The sequence below is a fragment of the Chiloscyllium punctatum genome, chromosome 8 (genome assembly GCF_047496795.1).
Source record: "Chiloscyllium punctatum isolate Juve2018m chromosome 8, sChiPun1.3, whole genome shotgun sequence".
Lineage (NCBI taxonomy): Eukaryota > Metazoa > Chordata > Chondrichthyes > Orectolobiformes > Hemiscylliidae > Chiloscyllium > Chiloscyllium punctatum.
Window position 1 is genome coordinate 103,662,528 of NC_092746.1, and position 19,583 is coordinate 103,682,110.

At 40.0% G+C, this 19,583-nt stretch overlaps 1 protein-coding gene across 4 annotated transcripts in view; it reads right to left on the bottom strand.

The window, feature by feature from the left end:
• Positions 1–4,096: 4,096 nt before the first annotated feature.
• The window catches only part of zmynd11 (zinc finger, MYND-type containing 11), a 193,449-nt gene continuing 177,962 nt past the window's right edge, over positions 4,097–19,583 (bottom strand). For all 4 annotated transcript variants that reach the window (XM_072576188.1, XM_072576187.1, XM_072576186.1 and 1 more), the window contains exon 15: positions 4,097–5,549. In XM_072576188.1, the coding sequence (XP_072432289.1) occupies positions 5,427–5,549 (123 nt within the window). In that variant the 3' untranslated portion in view covers positions 4,097–5,426. The remainder of the gene's footprint in view (positions 5,550–19,583) is intronic.

Below are 19,583 nucleotides of genomic sequence, written 5' to 3' on the forward strand. Positions count from 1 at the left end.
ACAAAATAGACATCAGGAATGCAGGACACCATTCCAAATTTGCAGCTAACAGAATCTTGGAAATATTATGAAATGTGAGGGGACTAGTGAATCGTCAAGGGAAGGAGTTAGTGAAATGCACTGGTACAGAGCAGCTGAAATTTAATGCAGCCAAGTATTAAATGATGAATTTGGACACAAAGAATGATAATATAAAGGATATAATTACCTGTTCAGGTATGATTTGGAGATGCTGGTGTTGGACTGGAGTGTACAAAGTTAAAAATCACACAACACCAGGTTATAGTCCAACAGGTTTAATTGGAAGCACACTAGCATTTGGAGCAATTAAACCTGTTGGACTATAACCTGGTGTTGTGTGATTTTTAACTCTGTTCAGGAACGTTCTGACACTGCCAAGGCCCAGAAGTAGTGGCACTTTGCCAGTGGATAAGGAAGGGTCTGCTTGAATCAGACAGTCAATGGGCTGGTGCCCTGGATCTGGAGATATTCACAAATTGGGAAAGGTCAGAGAAAACACTGAAGCCAAGGATCCTGTACACTGAGGGGCCGAGAGAATATACTCAAGGAAACGATGATAACCCTATTGGAAACACTGGTTCAACTTCAAATGGAGATGGTTTTACAACTGTTGGATGCCATACTTTAAGAAAGAATGAAGGCAGAGATAAACTGTGCAAGAACGGTTCAAGAGGTAAGGTATTTCAATTATGCGGATCAATGGATAAAATTTAACTTCAACAGAAGTCTGGAATTTTAAAAAATGTTAATGGTGTCAATAAAATCTGTTTCACAGGATCATAGAATCCCTAGACTGTGGAAAGAGGTCATTTGGCCCACCAAGTCTGCACCAACCCTCAGAAGAGCATCCCACTTAGACCCAACCCACACTGCCCAAACTTATCACTGTAACTCCACTTTTTTTTAAAAACCATAGCCAATCCACGTAACCTGTACATCTTTGGACTGTGGGAGGAAACCGGGGCACAGGGACTGCACGGCACCCTATGCAGATACAGAGAAAATATGCAAAGTCCATATTGTCACTCAAGGCTGTAATCAAACCAGAGTCCTTAGTGCTGCTAACCACTGTGCCACCTAATGTTCTTTCAGGAGACCACCTGCCAACCTTAATTGCTCTAGCTTATATGTGACACTTTAAAAAGAGGCTGAATTGGTTGGGGCTATTTTCCCTGGAGCGTCGGAGGCTGAGGGGTGGGTGGTCTTACAGAGATTTGTAAAATCATGAGGGGCGTGGGTAGAATGAATAGTCAAAGTCTTTTTCCCAGGGTAGGGAGTCCAAATCTAGAGGGCACAGGTTTAAAGTTAGAGAAGAGAGATTTAAAAGGAATCTGAGGGGCAACTTTTCATGCAGAGGGTGGTGCATATATGGAATGGACTGACAGAGGAAGTGATGGAAGCTGATACAATTACAACATTTAAAAGGATCTGGATGGGTACATGAACGGTAAGGGTTTAGAGGGATATTGGCCAAATGCTGGCAAACGGGACTAGATTAACTCAGGACATCTAGGTCAGCATGGAGGCATTGGATCGAAGTGCCTGTTTCCGTGCTGTATACCCGCAGCAATCTATCTGGTAAGATTTTAGGGATGGGTAAAATATGCTGGCAAAGCCAGTGGCGCCCATAACACCAAAACAAATTAATGGAAATAGTTTGTGGATAGATTGGCAAAAGGGCTGTTTTCCTCAGAAAAAAGGTTGTGTTTTGATTTGGTCAATTGTTCCAAATCACCCACAACGAGAATTTGTTTACAATGTTCAAATTGCCAAGAATCAGAGGACAAGATGTGGAGAATTGATTAAAGAACCAGGGGATATACAAGATCTAGTAAGTCATTAGGTTCTGAAATATACTGGCTGAGAGCACAGAAGAAGCAGTTTCCATGTGGGCCTAGTTCTTGAGGCAGTCACCAGCATGATGGATCAAATGGCCTGCTCCAGTCTGTAACCATTTTGTGATTCCATGTTTTGTTTAAGACTTCGCCTCATCTTAGTAAACTTAGCTACTTCTCCTAATTATAAAAAATACATGATTGTCCCTTCTCACCTTTTCATTCACTTCCTGACCTTATTTTAGTATTTGTCTTTGATTTAAGGAATGATTATTGTTCGCATTAGACCATTAAATGCAGAAGTAAGCCAATGGCGTTTTGAGCCTACTCTACCATTCCATGGCTAATCATCCACCCCCTGTTCCCTTCTTTCCAAACCCTTGATCCCTTTAGCCCTTAGGAATCCTCTTGAAAACATTCAAAGTTTTGATCTCAACTGCTTTCTGCGGCAAAGAACTCCACCGAAACACCACTCACTGGGTGAAGAAATTTCTCAACTCAATCCTAAATGGCCCACCCTGTATCCTTTGACTGTGACCCTGGTTCAAGGCTGGTCAAGTAACTCCCCACTCCATTTTCCTGCCTTCTCCCTAAAACCCTTGATTCATATCTTGGCCTTGAATACAGCTAAGGACCAAGGCTTGACAGCTTACAGGAAAGAATTCCACAGATCCACTACCATCTGAGGGAAGAAAGTTGTCCTCATCTCTGTATTAAGTGGATGATCCTTTACTTGGTGTTTGTAACTTTAATTCTGTACTCTAATAAGTGGAAACAACCTCCCCGCATTAACCCTGTCAAATTCCCAAAGAATTTTATGCTTCAATAAGATAGTCTCTCATTGTTCTAAACACCAATTAGTACCTCCCTACTTTGAAACTTTATTCCCTTTGAAATAAACAGCAACATTGTACTTTACTTCCCCATTATCCATTTAACCAGGATGCTAATGTTTTGAGATTCATGTACAAAGACCCCTAAACCCTCTACGATGCAGCATTCTGAAATCTCCCTCCATTTAAACAATATTCTGTTCTTCTGCTTTTCCTGCCAAAGTGCAAAACCTCTCACTTGCCCAGATTATATTTCATTGGATTATTGCTCTGCAGGCACTTTATGTCATCCTCACTACTCACTTTCCCACCTATTTTGTTTCATCAGCAAACTCAGTGATGGTACATACGCTTGTCATTCAAGTCATTAAGATATATTGCCCATAATTGTGGCCCCAGTGCAGTTTTCTGTGGCACATCCACAGCTCCAGGCTGCCATCCTGAAAATGCCTTCATTCCAACACAGTCTTCCATTAGTTAGCCAATTCTCTATCCCAATCTTGCTATCAACTCTAGATGGTCAAGAACAATTTTTGAAGATGCATTATAGTGATTTAGTTAATTCTACACCGCTGGTATTTGACACATTGCAAATATGCATTATACTGCCACATATACCAGAATCCAGAAATGGTAGGATGCAGATTGGACTCTCAAATCACAAAGGAAATGTAGACAAATAGCAGAATGACAGGTTTTTGAAAAATATTCTACTCCTAACCACTGACTCGATCCCTCTCCTGCATAACAGTCTGCATTCAGCCAACCTGTTCACAATCTTAGTGCCTGATTCAATCCTGTGATGATACTTCCAGCTCACGTTTGTGCTCTTGATAAAGACAGCTCATTTCCACGTTTGTAACATGGCCTGATTACACTCCATGATGGTGAGTGACATAGTATTATCTCTATACTCAATAACAGCCAGTGTCAGAACTGCCAGATGTGGGGCATTTGAAGGAGACAGGGAAGGAGAAGCATAAATGGGATAAAGGTAAGCAAACACTGAATGAAAACAAGCCCGTTCTGCACACTTCGATTGAGAACAAAACTAAAAGGTGGGCAGTGCAATGCAAAATAAATATGAGGAGCATTTCAGGGTGGGCTAGCACAACTGAGATGGAAAATGACATCTTGAATTCTTTAGAATCAGCCACAGAAATCAAAAGCCAATTGATAAAAGTTTTTAAACACAAATGACAAAGACTTGGAGAGTTTTTCAAACTGTGGACAAGAAGGTTGACAGTAATTTGCTTGAATAGTACATGGATCAACATCTAAACACGTTGTTCAGTTATAAATCGAAACAGCCCCACCTCTCCAGATGGGGAGACGACATTGCATCAGTCCTTGCCAATTATTTTTATTTTATATATTTATATATAAATAAACACCAAAAGTTAAACATTCAAAGTACATCTCTGAAATACATTTATTGCCCAATGTAAACACAGATGATTTAATATATTGCCAGTAAGAAAAACTTACAAAAAAGCCCAGGATTTGCCATGTCCTAATTTAACTGCCATGTGATGCCACACTAAAATGAGTAAATGTGCAGAGTGGCTAAACCTTACGTGATGGAGTTACAAATGGCAACTGTATTTAGCTATGAATTGATTTTAATGCTTCATCTAAAACAATCCAAAGCAGGTCAATTTAGTGATAATTTAAAACAAAATCAGGCCACAGTCATGTTTAACAGAGTGTTTATACTGCATAATTTGAAGAAGGTGCAATGCTGTTACCAAGACATGAAAACAGAACAGTCAAAGTTACACGTGTCTTACTTTCATGCAGCTACGAGTAAAAGATTTAAACAGCCTTTGGAATGATTCTATATTTAAATTATTTTCCGTTTTCTGCAATACCACGAAACAGTTACTGGTATGTGTTTTGTACCAGACACGCAGCAAGGTACAGACCCATCACAATCACAATGCCTTTATAAATGGATTGACATGCAGATACATCATTCTGTCTAAGGTGACAAGGACTGTAAGCAAACAGGCAGCAATAGCTAATTACAATCCAAAACCTAAGAGCTGCTGGAAAAAAAACTAAGTGCTTCATTTTATTTTATACAATTCAACTGCAAGACAGACAACTGCACAGATATTCAGTGAACACTGGTGCAGAAAGCAAAATTCACTGTAATTTTTCTGTTCATACCTACTGGTACATAAAGGTAGTATTTGGCAATTTTACATGCGTGTGGACTCATTTGGGTTAGGAAGAAAAGAAATGTGCAAATTACAAAACCAGAACTAAATGTTCATTCCATCTCTAAGGTCCAGCTCATTAGAAATCCCATTTCCCTGCTTTAATACATGATCAACATTCATTTTTATTAATAAAAGTAGCATACGTAAGAAAAATATAAAAAAGCAGAGTTGGGAAATATTAACAGTTATTTTTTTTAAAGCAGGTTTATTACCTGCTGTGTCAACCCTGTCCCGAAGTATTGATCACATGACCACTGATGTAAAAGAAGTTAAAAAACACACAAAAAAGTATCTGGTTAAAATCAACACAGACTGACTTGGTTCGGCTAACTGGTAGGTGGGCGATGGTTGGGGGAGGGGGCGAGAGAGGAAACTAAGCTTTGTAGATTAAAATGCTGGTGCAAATGGGAAGCAAGATTCACAGAAATGTGGCTCCAAACTAAAACCAGCACTTTCTGTGAGAAGGAAGCTATCTCTGTTTCTTAGTATGGCTGTTGTGGAGGAGAGAACTTTCATCTTTTCCGACGGCAGGTTCGTTTGTGCTCAGCATGCCAGTGCTCTTGCTGACATTTGATGGAGCAGTAAGAGGTGTTCCAGCAGCAGTGATACATTGCTTCTTCTTCACAGTTGTAGCACTAGAGAGAGGGGAAAAAAAACAAGATTACATGCAATTCCTGGAGAATTTCAGGCAACAATTTCAGTTGAAAGTAAACATACAGGAAGTGCCTAAACCCTCTCTTCTAGCACATGTTAAATTATGGCTGAATTGTAAACAGAAAACTGCAACTCCAGGCCATTTTGTTTCTGATAACAATTAAAAGTTTGCTCAATTTGAAAAGTTAATTTTATATCAAACTTTTCAACTTCCAGTAGGCTATGACATCACGATGCTCCAGAATAATATCTACTAGACATGAACTAGACATCTACTAGACATGAGAATAGGAATTCTAGAATTTACACCTGAATTTGATCAATGAAAGTTAAAGAGTTTACAATGATTGATAAAAATAACATCTTAAAGATGTTTCAAGATAAGTTACCACCACCAGAGGGCTCTGCTGAATGACTTCTATGCGAATACACTGAAGATATGCAAGAAGACATTAATACATTTCAAACACTGTTTAAATGAAAGCATATTTGAGTCAGCAATTTTCTAAAGTTGGAAACCTGAACTTCATTACAGCCATAAATGAGTCATTGCTGAACGAAAAGTATGAGAGAGAAACAGTTGAGCGTAGTTCTGTGCTTGGCTCATTTGCTCTACTCCTAAGTAAACTCAAAATGACAAACGATATTTGGCCAAATGCTTCCCTTTCAAAATGGTTCAGCACTTCTCTTTAGATTAACTTTGTGAACGGGAGTCAACAGCTGGTTCTATGACCGATTTTCTGCAGCATAAGTCTTTAAAGGAGACAGATGTGCATTGATATAATAGTCTTAATATCCTCCTAATATCCCAAATGCTTCAGAGCCGAATAAATACAGACTTGTTTTATTCATAAACTCAGAAACCTACATACAGTGCCCAACAAACATCAGCCATTTCAATGTGATCCTTGGGACTATTTTTGCATCCAGCTGAATGGTCAGGCAGAGCCTCAATTTAACATCTCGGTTGAATACTATAGTATCAACAATGCAGCAATCCTTCAAACTGCCATGGTTTAACCCATAGAATGATACAGCACAGAAGGATCGCATACAACCCTGATAATGTGCCTGATAATTCCCTCCTTCACAGTTATTCACCTCTCTTCTGGAAGTTATTATTGAAGCCTATCAGGTAGTGTAACAAGATCGAAACTTACTATGTAAAAAATGGGTCCCTTGATCTCATTTCTGATTGCTATCCTGTCTGGCAGTGGAAACAGTTTCTTACTTGATCTATCAAATCCTTCCTCTTTTTTGAATACTTCTGTTATGTTACCCCTTGCCTTTCGGTGCTCTAAGGAAAACAACCTAACTTCTCTCATCCTGCTTCGCCTATAGATCTCGTCTCTGTCCTCCAAAACCTCGACATTCCTCATTGATTTTCATGCACCGAACTAGACATAAAAATCCCCGACACCTAACTAGGTGTGCACAAAGGTTTAGCATAACATCTGCGCTTTTATATCTTAAGCCACGTCAATGTCAAATGATTTTTCAACAACATTTGTGCATTAAGTTACAGTGATGCACTTGTGGTAGAATCAGTTAATTTTGATACTTCATACTTTATACTTGTGGATTCAGATATTGAATTTGTCCACAAGTACAGCCACAATAAAGCGGGCAGAGTAGTGAAATCTAGGACACCTTTATAACACTTTCACACATCTCTAGGTTGACAAAGTATAATTAAAACAAGACTTTAAATGCATTTTCAGTTATTTCAAAACAACATTACAAATAAAATCAACTACTTTGCAAAAACAAAATGCATACAGGTTGCTATAGGTGATGTATTGTGAAGGTTCATAACATATCGTTGCAGAACTTTGGTTCAAAAGTAGAGGAAAAATGAATTTTAGTTTTGTATTGTGAATATCTAGCCTTTGTTTAAGGTCAGAAAGTCATTTTGAATTTCGAGTTCAAAACAGCATTTAGAAAAGTTTGAGAGATTTCAGCGAAATACCCAGTAAGGCACCCAGGGAAATAATTGCAAAGATGTTCACTTGACTTCAGTTTGATGACCACCAGAGCGAAGGGACCATAAGCGGGTTCAGGCAGAGTAAGGGGGCCCTTACAGAGCTGCTATTATCAGCAGTCTCTAAACAGTCAGGGAGAAATCCTGAGACCTTTACAGGTTAAGAAGAAGAAATCATCAGAAGCAGAAGGCCGTGGGTGTCAAAGAAGAAGGTATCCTACATGGTCATTGAAAACATGAATCTCGGAAACTCCTGTAAGCGGAAATGAGTTGTGTTAGCAGCTTTTAAAGGTCTTGAAGATAGACATTAACTGAAGGAAATAGCATGAGGTTCTTGTGGTGCAGTGACCGAGTACAGTGAAAATTCTGGGTCAGGAGGCTTGGGTCAAATCCCACTCACTCCAAAGGCATGTAATAACATCTGAGATGGATTATCTGAGAAAATATCAAAAAGCAAATAGTAAATGCCCATCAATTTGCTGAAAGGAATCGGTTGACAGCTACGCCAGCTGAGCAAGATTTACCTGAAGATAGCAGGGACTTTCCATTGAGGTATGAGAGTCTGTAACAGCACTAAATGCTGGGGTAAAGAAGATGAAAATTTCTTCCGATGATTGTAAACTGGTGGTCCTAATAATTCTTGTCTAACATAATACAGTTTGTGTTTTCCTTTTGTTAAACGTATATTGACAGCCTCTCATGAATATGCCGAGTGATTAATTAATTAAAAAAACTTAGGGTCTACCATGTGAGGTTTCGCTCTGGATTGTGACCTCTCCAATGTTATCAGCTGAGATTATAATAAAATGGGAGCTTGTCTCGGATAAATCATCCATGATCTCAAAGGACCATTGAAAGTATGCCGAACTTTGAAGACCATGATTAGACCTATTATCCAGAATGTCCTAGTGCTTGCAATAAAGGAATGCACTTTTTAGTGCTTGCCATTGGGGATGCTCATAATGAGGTCACAGAATTCAGTCCTTTTGAGCTGATATACTTGCTCCATGATATGAGAGAATACCTTGAATTGATTAAAATAAACTGCACATCAGTATTCACCAGGAGTAAGACATAGATGATAGTAAGATGATGGTAGGGAGGGGTCTGTTAATATTCTAGGGCATGGTTAGAGTGGTGCTGGAAAAGCACAGCAGGTCAGGCAGCATTTAAGGAGCAGGAAAATCGACGTTTCGGGCAAAAGCCCTTCATCAGAAATTGATGAAGGGCTTTTGCCCGACACATCAATTTTCCTGCTCCTCGGATGCTGCCTGACCTGCTGTACTTTTCCAGCACTACTCTAATCTTGAGTGTAATCTCCAGCATCTGCAGGACCCACTTTTGCTTAATGATCTAGGTACATGTCAAGATTAAGAGGTCATGTTAGGTGTCTTGAAAAACATTAAGCTCGATAAGTCCCAGGGCCTGTTGGGATCTATCCCAACATATTGATGGAGTCAATGTAGGAGATTGCTGGGGTGTTCACAGAGATATTTAGCCTCAGGCAAGGTCCTGGAAAACTGAAGAATAGCCAATGTTGTCCTTTTGTTCAAGAAGGACATGTCTAATCCAGGAAATTATGGGCCAGTGAGCCTCTCAACAGTGGTAGGGCAATTATTGGAGAAGATTCTTATAGACAGGATTTACTCACATTTGGAATATAATGGACTTATTAGGAATAGTCAGCATGACTGCGCGGGAGTGGTCAGTGGATGTTATCTATATGGACTTTACTAAAGCATCTGACAAGGTGGGTGCAAAACTGGCTCAGTCTTAGAAGACAGAGGGTAATTGTGAAGGGGTGTTTTTCTGACTAGAGGTCTGTGACCAGTGGTGTTCTGCAAGGATCAGTGCTGGGATCTCTTATTTATGTGTAATGATGTGGATGAAAATTTAGGTGGTCTAGTTAGTAAGTCTGTAGACAACACAAAAATTGGAAGAGTTATAGATAGTGAGGAAGGTTGTCATAGGATACAGCAAGATGAAGCTCATTTGAAAAGTTGGGCAGAGAAATGGCAGACGGAGTTTGATCTGGACAAGTGTGAGGTGATGCATTTTGGAAGGTCAAATGTAAGAGGAAAGTATACAGTAAATGGCAGGAAGTTTAGGAGCATTTATATACAGAAGGACCTTGGGGTGCAAGTCCATAGTTCCCTACAAGTGGCAACACAAATGGAGAAGTTGGTAAAGACAGTTTATGGCATGCGTGCTTTCATCAGTCAAGGCAGTGAGTATAAAATCTGGAAAGCCATGTTGCAGCTGTATAAAACATTACTTAGCTGAAAATGTGTTGCTGGAAAAGCGCAGCAGGTCAGGCAGCATCCAAGGAACAGGAGAATCGACGTTTCGGGCTGCGCTTTTCCAGCAACACATTTTCAGCTCTGATCTCCAGTATCTGCAGTCCTCACTTTCTCCTAAAACATTACTTAGGCCATTTTTGAAGTACTATGTGCAGTTCTAATCCCCACACTATAGGAAGAATGTAGAGGCTTTGAAGAGGGTGCAGAAGAGGTTTACCAGGATGTTGCCGGAATTGAAGTGCATTGGATATAAGGAGAGGTTGGACAAACTTGGGAATGTTTTCATGAGAGGGTCGGAAGCAGTGAAGGGCAATCTGATAGAAGTATACAAAATTATGAACAGCATGGACAGGGTGGATAGTGAGTCTTTCCCCCCCAGAGTGGAAATGTAAAACACTAAGGGGAATAGGTTTAAGGTGAGAGTGGGAAAGTGTAAAAGGAGATGCGCAAGACACTGCCAGGGGAGGTGGTATAAGTAGATATAATAGCAACATTTAACAGGCATTTAACCAGACAATTGAACATGTAGAAAATAAAGGGATATGGCTATGAGCAGACAAATGGATTAGTTTTCAATGACATGACATCATGGTCAGCATAAACGTGGTGGACTGAAGGGTTTGTTTATGTCCTGTATTGTGCTACACTCAAAGCGCAGAGACTATAAAACCCAGTAAAAGGTAGCTAGAGTGAGGGAAAAGAACAAGTTCATTATAGAAGGTGATGGCATTGGAACCAGATAGTTCATAACAGTGAACAGAAGTTTGCTAACAACACAGTAACATTCAAATCCCAGTGTCAGGCAATGGCCATCTCCAATGACAGAATCTAATCAGTGTCCCTCAACATTCAATGGCATTAGTGCCACTGAATCACCCACCAACATCTGGAGGACTCACCACTCACCAAATACTCAACTGAATCAGTCATATAAATACTGTGGCTTGAAGACCTGGTCAGAAGCTAGGAATCCTGCAGTGAGGAATTCACCCCTTGGCTGTCCAAAGCCTACCCATGATCTACAAGATACAAGTTGTTTAACTGGACTTTAGTAAACCCTTTGATAAGGGTCCCCATAGTAGACTAATTAGTAAAGTTATATCACATGGGATTCTGGGTGAACTTGCTAATTGGATACAAAATTGGCTTTACAGGAGGGGACAGAGTGTGTTGGTGAAGACTGGTACTGGGTTCAGTTTTGTTTGTCATTTATATGAATGATTTGGATGATAACATAGGAGGATTAATTAGTAAGTTTGTGGATGAACACCAAAATTAGCAGTATAGTGGACAGTGAAAAAGATTATCTAAGATTACAAAGATCTTGATCAATTTGGTCAATGGGCTGAGGAGAGGAGACAGTTTTATTTAGTAAATACAAGGTATTGCATTTTGGTAAAACAAATAAGGACAGGACCCATACAATGAATGGTAGGGCCCTGAGTAGTGTAGAGAGACAGAGGGGTTCAGGTACATAATTGTTTGAAATTTGCACCATAGGTAAACAGGGTGGTTAAGGTGGCGTTTAGCATGCTTGCCTTAATTGTTCAGACCATAGAATGTCATGTTGAGATAGTACAAGATGGTGGTGAGGCCTCTTCTGGTGTATTGCATGCTGTTCTGTTTGCCCTGTTATAGGAAGGATAATATTAAACTGGAGAGTTCAGAAAGATTTATCAGGATCTAACTGGGAAAGGAGGGGTTGAGTTATAAAGAGTCTGGATGGTGTCACAGACGTGTACAGCACGAAAACAGATCCTTTGGTCCAAGTCGTCTATGCCGACCAGATATTCTAAATTAATCTAATCTCATTTGCCAGCAGTTGGCCCATATTTCTCTAAACCCTTTCTATTCATATACCCATCCAGATGAGTTTTAAATGTTGTAATTGTACCAGCTCCATCATTTCCTCTGGCAGCTCATTCCATACATGCACCACCCTCTGTGTGAAAAAGTTGCCATTTTAGGCCCCTTTTAAATCTTTCCCCTCTCACCCTAAACCTATGCCCTCTAGCTCTGACTCCCCCACCCTAGGGAAGATATCTTATTTATTTATCCTAGCCAAGCCCCTCATGATTTTACAAACTCTATAAGGCCACCCTCAGCCTCCGATGCTACAGGGAAAACAGCCCCAGCCTATTCAGCCTCTCCCTATAGCTCAAACCCTCCAAGGATAGCTACATTCTTGTGAATCTTTTCTGAACCCTTTCAAGTATCACAACATTCTTCCAGTAGGAGGGAGATCAGAATTGCACACAACATTCCAAAGTGGCCTAACCAAACATCCTGTACAACCACAACATGACCTCCAACATCCTATACTCAATGCTCTGACCAATAAAGGAAAGCATACCAAACGCCTTCCTCATTATCCTATCTGGAACTTTTTCACTAGAGCATAGGAGGTTGAGGGGTGACCTTATAGAAGTTCATAAAAATCATAAGGGACATAGATAAGGTAAATAGTAAAGGTCTTTTCTGTAAGGTGGGGGCAAAAGTGAGGACTGCAGATGCTGAAGGTCAAAGTTGAGAGTGTGGTGCTGGAAAAGCACAGCAGGTCAGGCAGCATCTGACGATCAGGAGAGTTGACATTTCTGGCAAAAGCCCTTTGGGCTTATGCCCAAAACGTCGATTCTCCTGCTCCTTGGATGCTGCCTGACCTGCTGTGCTTTTCCAGCACCACACTCTCAATGGCATATTTTTTAAGGTCAGAGGAGAAAGATTTAAAAAGAACATTGGGGCAATTTTTTTTTTTTTTACACAGCATGTTTAGTTTTTGTATGAACTGCCAGAGGAAGGGGTGGATGCAGGTATAGTTACAATGTTTAAAAGATAGTTGAGTATGTACATGAATAATAAAAGTTTGTGGGGGGGGAAAAAAGAGGTAGAATATGGGCCAAACACAAGTGGGTGGAACAAGCTTAGTTTAGGTACATGGTCACTGTGAACAAGTTGGGCCAATGGGTCTGTTTCCAAGCTGTATCACACTGTGCCTCTGTAAGAAGTTTGACATCATCCACTACCTTAACACTGACTCCCTTCATCACCAACATTCCCACCAAACTGCATAGAACTCATAACTGTGTGAGCAATGCTTCGATGTTCCACTCTCAGCAATTGGCCATACACGTTGGTACATAGGTTGCAACTTTGCTTTCTGTTTCTGCATGTCACTGCCATTCTAAGTTCTCAGAGGTTCGCATAGCCAGTAAGGAAATCGGAAAGAATATTGCTCACCACAAGAAGTGGATCTAAAAAGATGCATTGCAGGAACTCACCAAAGCACTTTCAAAACCTACAATCTTTCTTTCAAGTCAATAGCCATCCCGACTCAGAATTAAGTCATTGCCTTTCACTGCTACTTGTCTCAAAGGCATTGTGGATGTTTTTAAACCCCAAGGACTACAGCATTTCAATAAAAACAGTTCACCACCATTTTTTCTAACATAAATATGGATGGGAATATGTTGAGAGGATTGGTCAAGCATTCATTACAAAAATTGTTTTATTATATGGACACTGGCAAGTTGTAGTCACCAAGATGGCCAAAGAGGTATCAGCTTTTGTCAACCCAGATGGACTTGATCAACACAAAACTATGTTGTTTGAAATGGAAAGTGCAGCAACAACCTGTAAATGATTAACCAACAAAGTCATTGAAGGATTCTGTATTGTATATATTGATAGTTTGGTCATATTCAGGCAAACATGGAAGGCAAACATTTTCCAGCAATTGCACCAATTTTTTGATTGTTTTGAAAGAGCTAATTGTGTTATAAATTTGGCCAAAATTTGCTAGAGCAAAGCTTACTTGGAGAGGCAGATAAACATTTGCAGCATTTAGGCGAGTGGATTCTGTCAGACATTTGTTCCAGATTTCTCTCCCTTAACAGGTTTGTTAAAGAAAAGCAAGAAATTTGAATTGACAGAGGAACGTCACAGCGTTTTTCACAGCTTGAAGGCTGTACTGAATTCTGCATCAGTCTCAGAAGCACTGAATTATGATAAAGCCATTAAAATGGGCTTTTAATGCCAGCTAGATCAGAGTGGTGCTGGGAAAGCACAGCAGGTCAGGCAGCATCCAAGGAGCAGCAAAAGCCCTTCATCAGGAATATGTTCGTGCAGTTTTGTTACAGGTCAAAGTTTGCTCCAAGATGGTGTTGGAGTAGGGCTCCTGAGCTCGGGGCTGTTCTGCTCTGCCTTTTTTTTGCTTGCTTTTCTCTTTTACTTATTTATTGTGAAGAGTTCAGATAGCATTGGTGATGGCGATTTATCTCGGTGGGGTGGGGTGGGAGCTGGGGAGAGCTGGGACCTGAGGATTGGCGATTTTGTCGCTGTTTGGGTCAGGTGCTGGCAGTAGTAGAATGACATCACGGTGACATCAATAAGGTGGGCTGCCTGAGAGATGTGACTCCAATGTTAGTCGAACACAGGTGGTAGGGAGGTGGTGGTGGAGGTGAATCAGCCCAGCGGCGAAAGAATTTGCCGATCCTCAGGTGTCACCAATTTTATTTGGGTCTAGCAGCGAGGTGGTGGCAATTCTGAATGGTTCAAAAATCGAACTTGGAATTCCCTTTAAGCTATTACTTTCCAGTTTTGTCTTATTCTTAAACTATCAAAATGGCTGTATCGTGGCAACTATTGAAAGCTTTTCACTGTATCTTATTGTTCTTCTCACTGTAAAACACACATGACAATAAATCATCCATTCATTCCAGTTTGGATCAGTTATTTTCCTTCAAAGTTGAATTTGGGCAAGCAGAAATATTTAATGGAAGAACAGATTTTGAGTTTGATGCTGGCTACTCAATGTTTGAAGTTTACACATCCAATAACTTTGCAGAGATTAAAGTAAACAAAGAACTGCGGATGCTGGAGATCCAAACAAAATCAAGAAGTGCTCGAGAAACTGAAGCATCTGCAGAAAGAAAAAAAGGGTTATAGTTTCCAGTCCAGAACCCCAGTTCTGATTTGACTTTTAGTTCTCATTTTTCAGTTCCATGAAAACCTAACATCAATATTCTGCTTCAAGACCCATGTTTGCAACTAATAAATTAATAAGAAAAATGATCAAACTAAGAAGCATTTGGCACAAGTACTGATCATTCAACAAAGACACTCTAAACACAGCTGTTAGGTATGGAGGGATTCATAGGATTTTACCCAATGACAATGTAGAAACAGTGCAATATGGCCAAAATCAGGACGATTTGGATCTTGGAAGGAAACTTGGACATGCTGGTTTTCACAAGCACCTGTTTTTCTTGGTGCCAGAGCCCACGGGTTTGGAAGATACTGCAAAAGAGGCCTTTGAAACTTGCTCAAGTGTTCCAGTATATTGTGGAGACTACAGCCAAGGCATGTTGGTAGTGGTAGCGTAAATATTTAACATACTGGATGAGGTGCCAATTAAGCAGAATGTATGAATTGGTGGCAAGTTTCTGAATATTGGTGCAGTTGCGCTCAACTAGGGAATTAGTAATCTAACACATCCAAGGTGTTGTGTGGTGCAGTGGTACTATCCTGACCTCTGGACAATGGGGCCTGTGTTGAAGTCCCACCTCCTTCAAAGGTGTGTCATAGCATCCGTGAACAGGTCGATTTAAAATATTATTCCAGCACACCCATGCCTTGTGCCTCATAGGCAATAGAAAGATTTTGAGGGGTGATGGGACAACCACTTATGAGAAAGTGCAGTTTCTAGCTTTGCCCAACAGCCATGGTATTTATGTAGCAGGGAAAACGGAACCTTTGGTCAATGTTGAATCATTGGATGTTCCTAGTTGGAGACTTGGTGATAATGATATTAAGGAGAGGTGGATTGACTTAATCTTGTTGGAGATGATCACAGTGTGGCTTTTGTGCAATTTGAATGTTACTTGCTATTGCTCAGCACATGCCTGAGTGCTTCTCAGGTCTTTCTCATGTAGACAAGGACTGCCTTTTAAATATATTATTCATTCTCGAAGATGAGGTCATTACTGGCAAGACTATCTGTGGCTGGCAGAGAAGGTGATGGTGCACAACTGCATTGGTTTGTTAAGGCTATTCAGAGGCAGTTTACAATCAAACACATTGGACAATCTGTGACTTGAGTCACAAAACAATGTTGGAAGGCTTTCTTACCTGAAAGGACAGCAGTAAAAAAGTTGGGCTTTTACAAAATCTGACAACTTCATGAGTATCTCTGATCATATCAACATCCTCATCTCTAACAAATCAAATCTCAAACTACCTTCATTTTACTGCAGTTGATGAAAGTTGGTCCAGGGTATACCTGCTCCAATACCCTCAGGTTGGGATTTTGATGTCTACCAATCAAAAGCACTGTCGCTTTTCTCGGGTATACATTCAACCTTTAGAGAGGGATGTCCCAGATTTGCTCCAACTCCTTGGTGCCACATTTGGTTGTGTGCTGTCTTGCTGCCAAGTGTCACTCTTATCTGATCAATTCAGCTCATGCCCAGAACAAAGCTCTAACAGTCTGAAGCCAGGAAGTTCTGATAGAACATCAGTGACCTCTACCCCTACAAGAACAAGGGCAACAAATGAATGGGAACACTACTGAACACAAACTTCCTTTCAAGCCACACACCTCTGTTGACTTGGAACTATATTATTTCTTCAGTGTTGCTGGGTCAAAATCCTGGGACTATCTTCCTAACAGCACTATGAGTGGAACAAAATGCCAAGGATTTCAGTGTGCAAAAAGGCAGCTCACTTCCACCTTCTTAGAGTTATGGATGGGCAATAAATAGTGTCCTAGTCAATAACACACACACACCCCAAGAACAAATTTGAAAAAAGAATCACTCAATAGCACTCTTAGTAACTCTAACCACCCATCACTCTCATGTTAACTAACAAGTCTCATAAATTAGTCATGAGTCAGGTTCTTTCTTACTGATTATTGCAGATTTGGAATATCAAAAGGAATGCACATATTGATAACCTTTTGAAATACAAATATATTGAGTAGGGATCAAAGAACAAGATGGATTTCACAAAAAAAGCATCTTACTCTTTAATGACACAACGAAACTCGTATAAATAAATTATTTTCCAAAGAAAAGATTGACCTATTTTCCTAATCAATCTCTTTAGAAATGGGACTTGAACCTGGGTTTCTTGGTCAATGGGTAAGGACACTACCACTGTACCACAAGAGGGCCCCCTTGCTTTATATTAATTTCTGATTGTACTTTGGTCAAAAAATACTTCAATAAACAACTCTACTCTCTAAGTCTTATAGAGTGATTGCCCTTCTTCAAATTAACAGATCTGCAAGAACTACAGAAGAAAACTCAGGCTTTTAATCTGCAAAACAATGACAACATTTCTCTTTAAAATGGAGTACGAAATGATTTCATTTATGTTACACATCCCACTCCACTAACCTTCCCCATACTGAACTTGAATTGCATGGCTGGTCCAGGTTAGTTTATTGCTCAGGATGCCGATAGTGGGGGATTCCATAATGGCATGTCAGAGAATGTCACAGGCTGGTGGTTAGATAGTCTCTTATTGAAGATGATCACTGCCTGCCATTTGCCTGGTGCAAACGTTACTTGCCATTTGCTGAGGTGACTGACCAACATACACAATCAGCTTTCTTTGTGAAAAGCATGACTCCAAAAAGCACAGTATTCACCCTTGATTCCTGTTGTGCTAGGGCTCCCTGATGACACTCACTTCAAATGCAGTCACTCTCACCTCACCTCTGGAAATCAGCTCCTTTGTGCATGTTTGGACAGAGGTTGTAATGAGGTCAGGAGCTGAGTGGCTCTTGGGGATCCCAAACTGAGTGTCACCGAGCAGATTATTGCTGACTGGCTGCTGTTTAATAACACTGTTAATGACACCATCTATCACTTCACTAGTGATCAAATTAGCCATATTGAATTCGTCCTTTTTTGTGTACAGGATATACCAGGGAAATTTACCACATTGTTGGGTAGATATCAGTGTTGGAGTTGCACTGAACAGCTTGGCAAGGATGTGGTAAGTTATGAAGCACAAAACTTTAATATGATTAATGAAATGCTTTTAGGGCACAAAAACTTTGCAGTATTCAGTATCTCCAGCCAATTCTCACTAAACTGCCTAATGCAAATGCATCTGCCCACAATGATATTGGTAAGAGTGACCACTACACAGTTCTTGTGAGGAACAAGCCTTGTCTTTCACATGGAGAGCTCTGCATTGTATTATGTGGTACTATCATCATGCTAAATGGGACAGACTTCAAACAGACTGAGTGATTTAAATAGCCATCCGTGAAGCGAGATGAGCCATCAGCAGCAGCTGAATAGTACACCCTCACAGTTTGCAACCTCATGGTGAGTGTATTCCCCACTCACCCATTCCTCTCAAGCTAGAAGTGTAACCATTGTGCAAAGGAGAGTGCAGGAAGGCATAGTTTACCTAAGTAAACTAGTTTACCTAAAAATGAGGTGTCAACTTGAGGGGCTACCAAACAGGGCTGTGTGCCAAACAGCAAAAGCAAGAAGAGGTAGAATGAGTTGAGGGTTTCTAACCAACAGATCAGGTTCGAGCTCTGCCGCATCCTGTCATAATTGTGATGAGCAAGTAAACAAATCACTGGAGGTGGTGGTACCACAATCATCCCTACCATCAATAATGGGAAGCTCAGCACATAGTGCAAAAGATGATGCTGAAACATTCACAATAATCTTCAGGCAATAGTGCTGAGAATGCTAACCTCCTCGGGAGGGCCTCGGCATCATGGATGCCAGCTTCAGCCAATTCGATTCATATTGCGTGATATCTGAAGGTTACCACAACCTGGCTGATGACAAATGCAAAATATATTCAACTATTTTGTTGTTTTTCATTTCAATAATGTTGGAAATCATTGTCAAAAAAACTCTTTGATTAATATAAAATGGTATGTTTAGCAAATGATATTTTAAGTCTGACTCTAGGTAAATAAACAAAAATAATTTTAAGTCACTTTTACTGGATTGTTAGTCACCAAATATTATTTGATTGGCAGTCCTAGGCACTGATTTAATTGAAGCTAACTAATGGAAACTATAATGAAAATAGTGGAAATGCAAAAAGTTTAGAAAGAGGAGGGGAGTGCTTATCACAGATTTAATATATATCAGAGTTAAATCTTAAGGATTGGCGAATAGTTAGATTTAACTTCCAAGTCAATTTCACAAAATAAAGACATGTCCTTCAAATGATCCTTTGCTTTACAAAATCATTTGCATTACTTTCAAAGGGATGCTGAGAAGAAAAGTCCTTTTCTTGGGATCATGTTATGAATAAATGTTATTGCATATGATTGGAGTCAAAAGCATTTAAAAATTAAAATCCTTTTATGTACATCTTCTGGCAGAACAGCATCAACAATATTCTTCTATTCTCAATTCTAATTTAGAAACAGCAGCAGGCTATTCAGCCCCTCGGGCCTGTTCTACCATCGAATGAGATCATGGCTGATCTGTGACCTAACTCTATAATACCTACCTTTGGCCCATATCCCTTGATAAGTACGCTAAACAAAAAATGTATTTATCTCAGATTTAAGATTAACAACTGATCTAGCATCAACTGCCATTTGTGGAAGTGTGTTCCAAATCTCGACCACATTTTGTGTGTAGAAGTGCTTTTTGATATCTTTCCTGAATCTTGTAATTTTTAGACTATGCCCCCAGTTCTAGAATCTTCAACCAGTAGAAATAGTGGAGAGATTCTTAGAAACT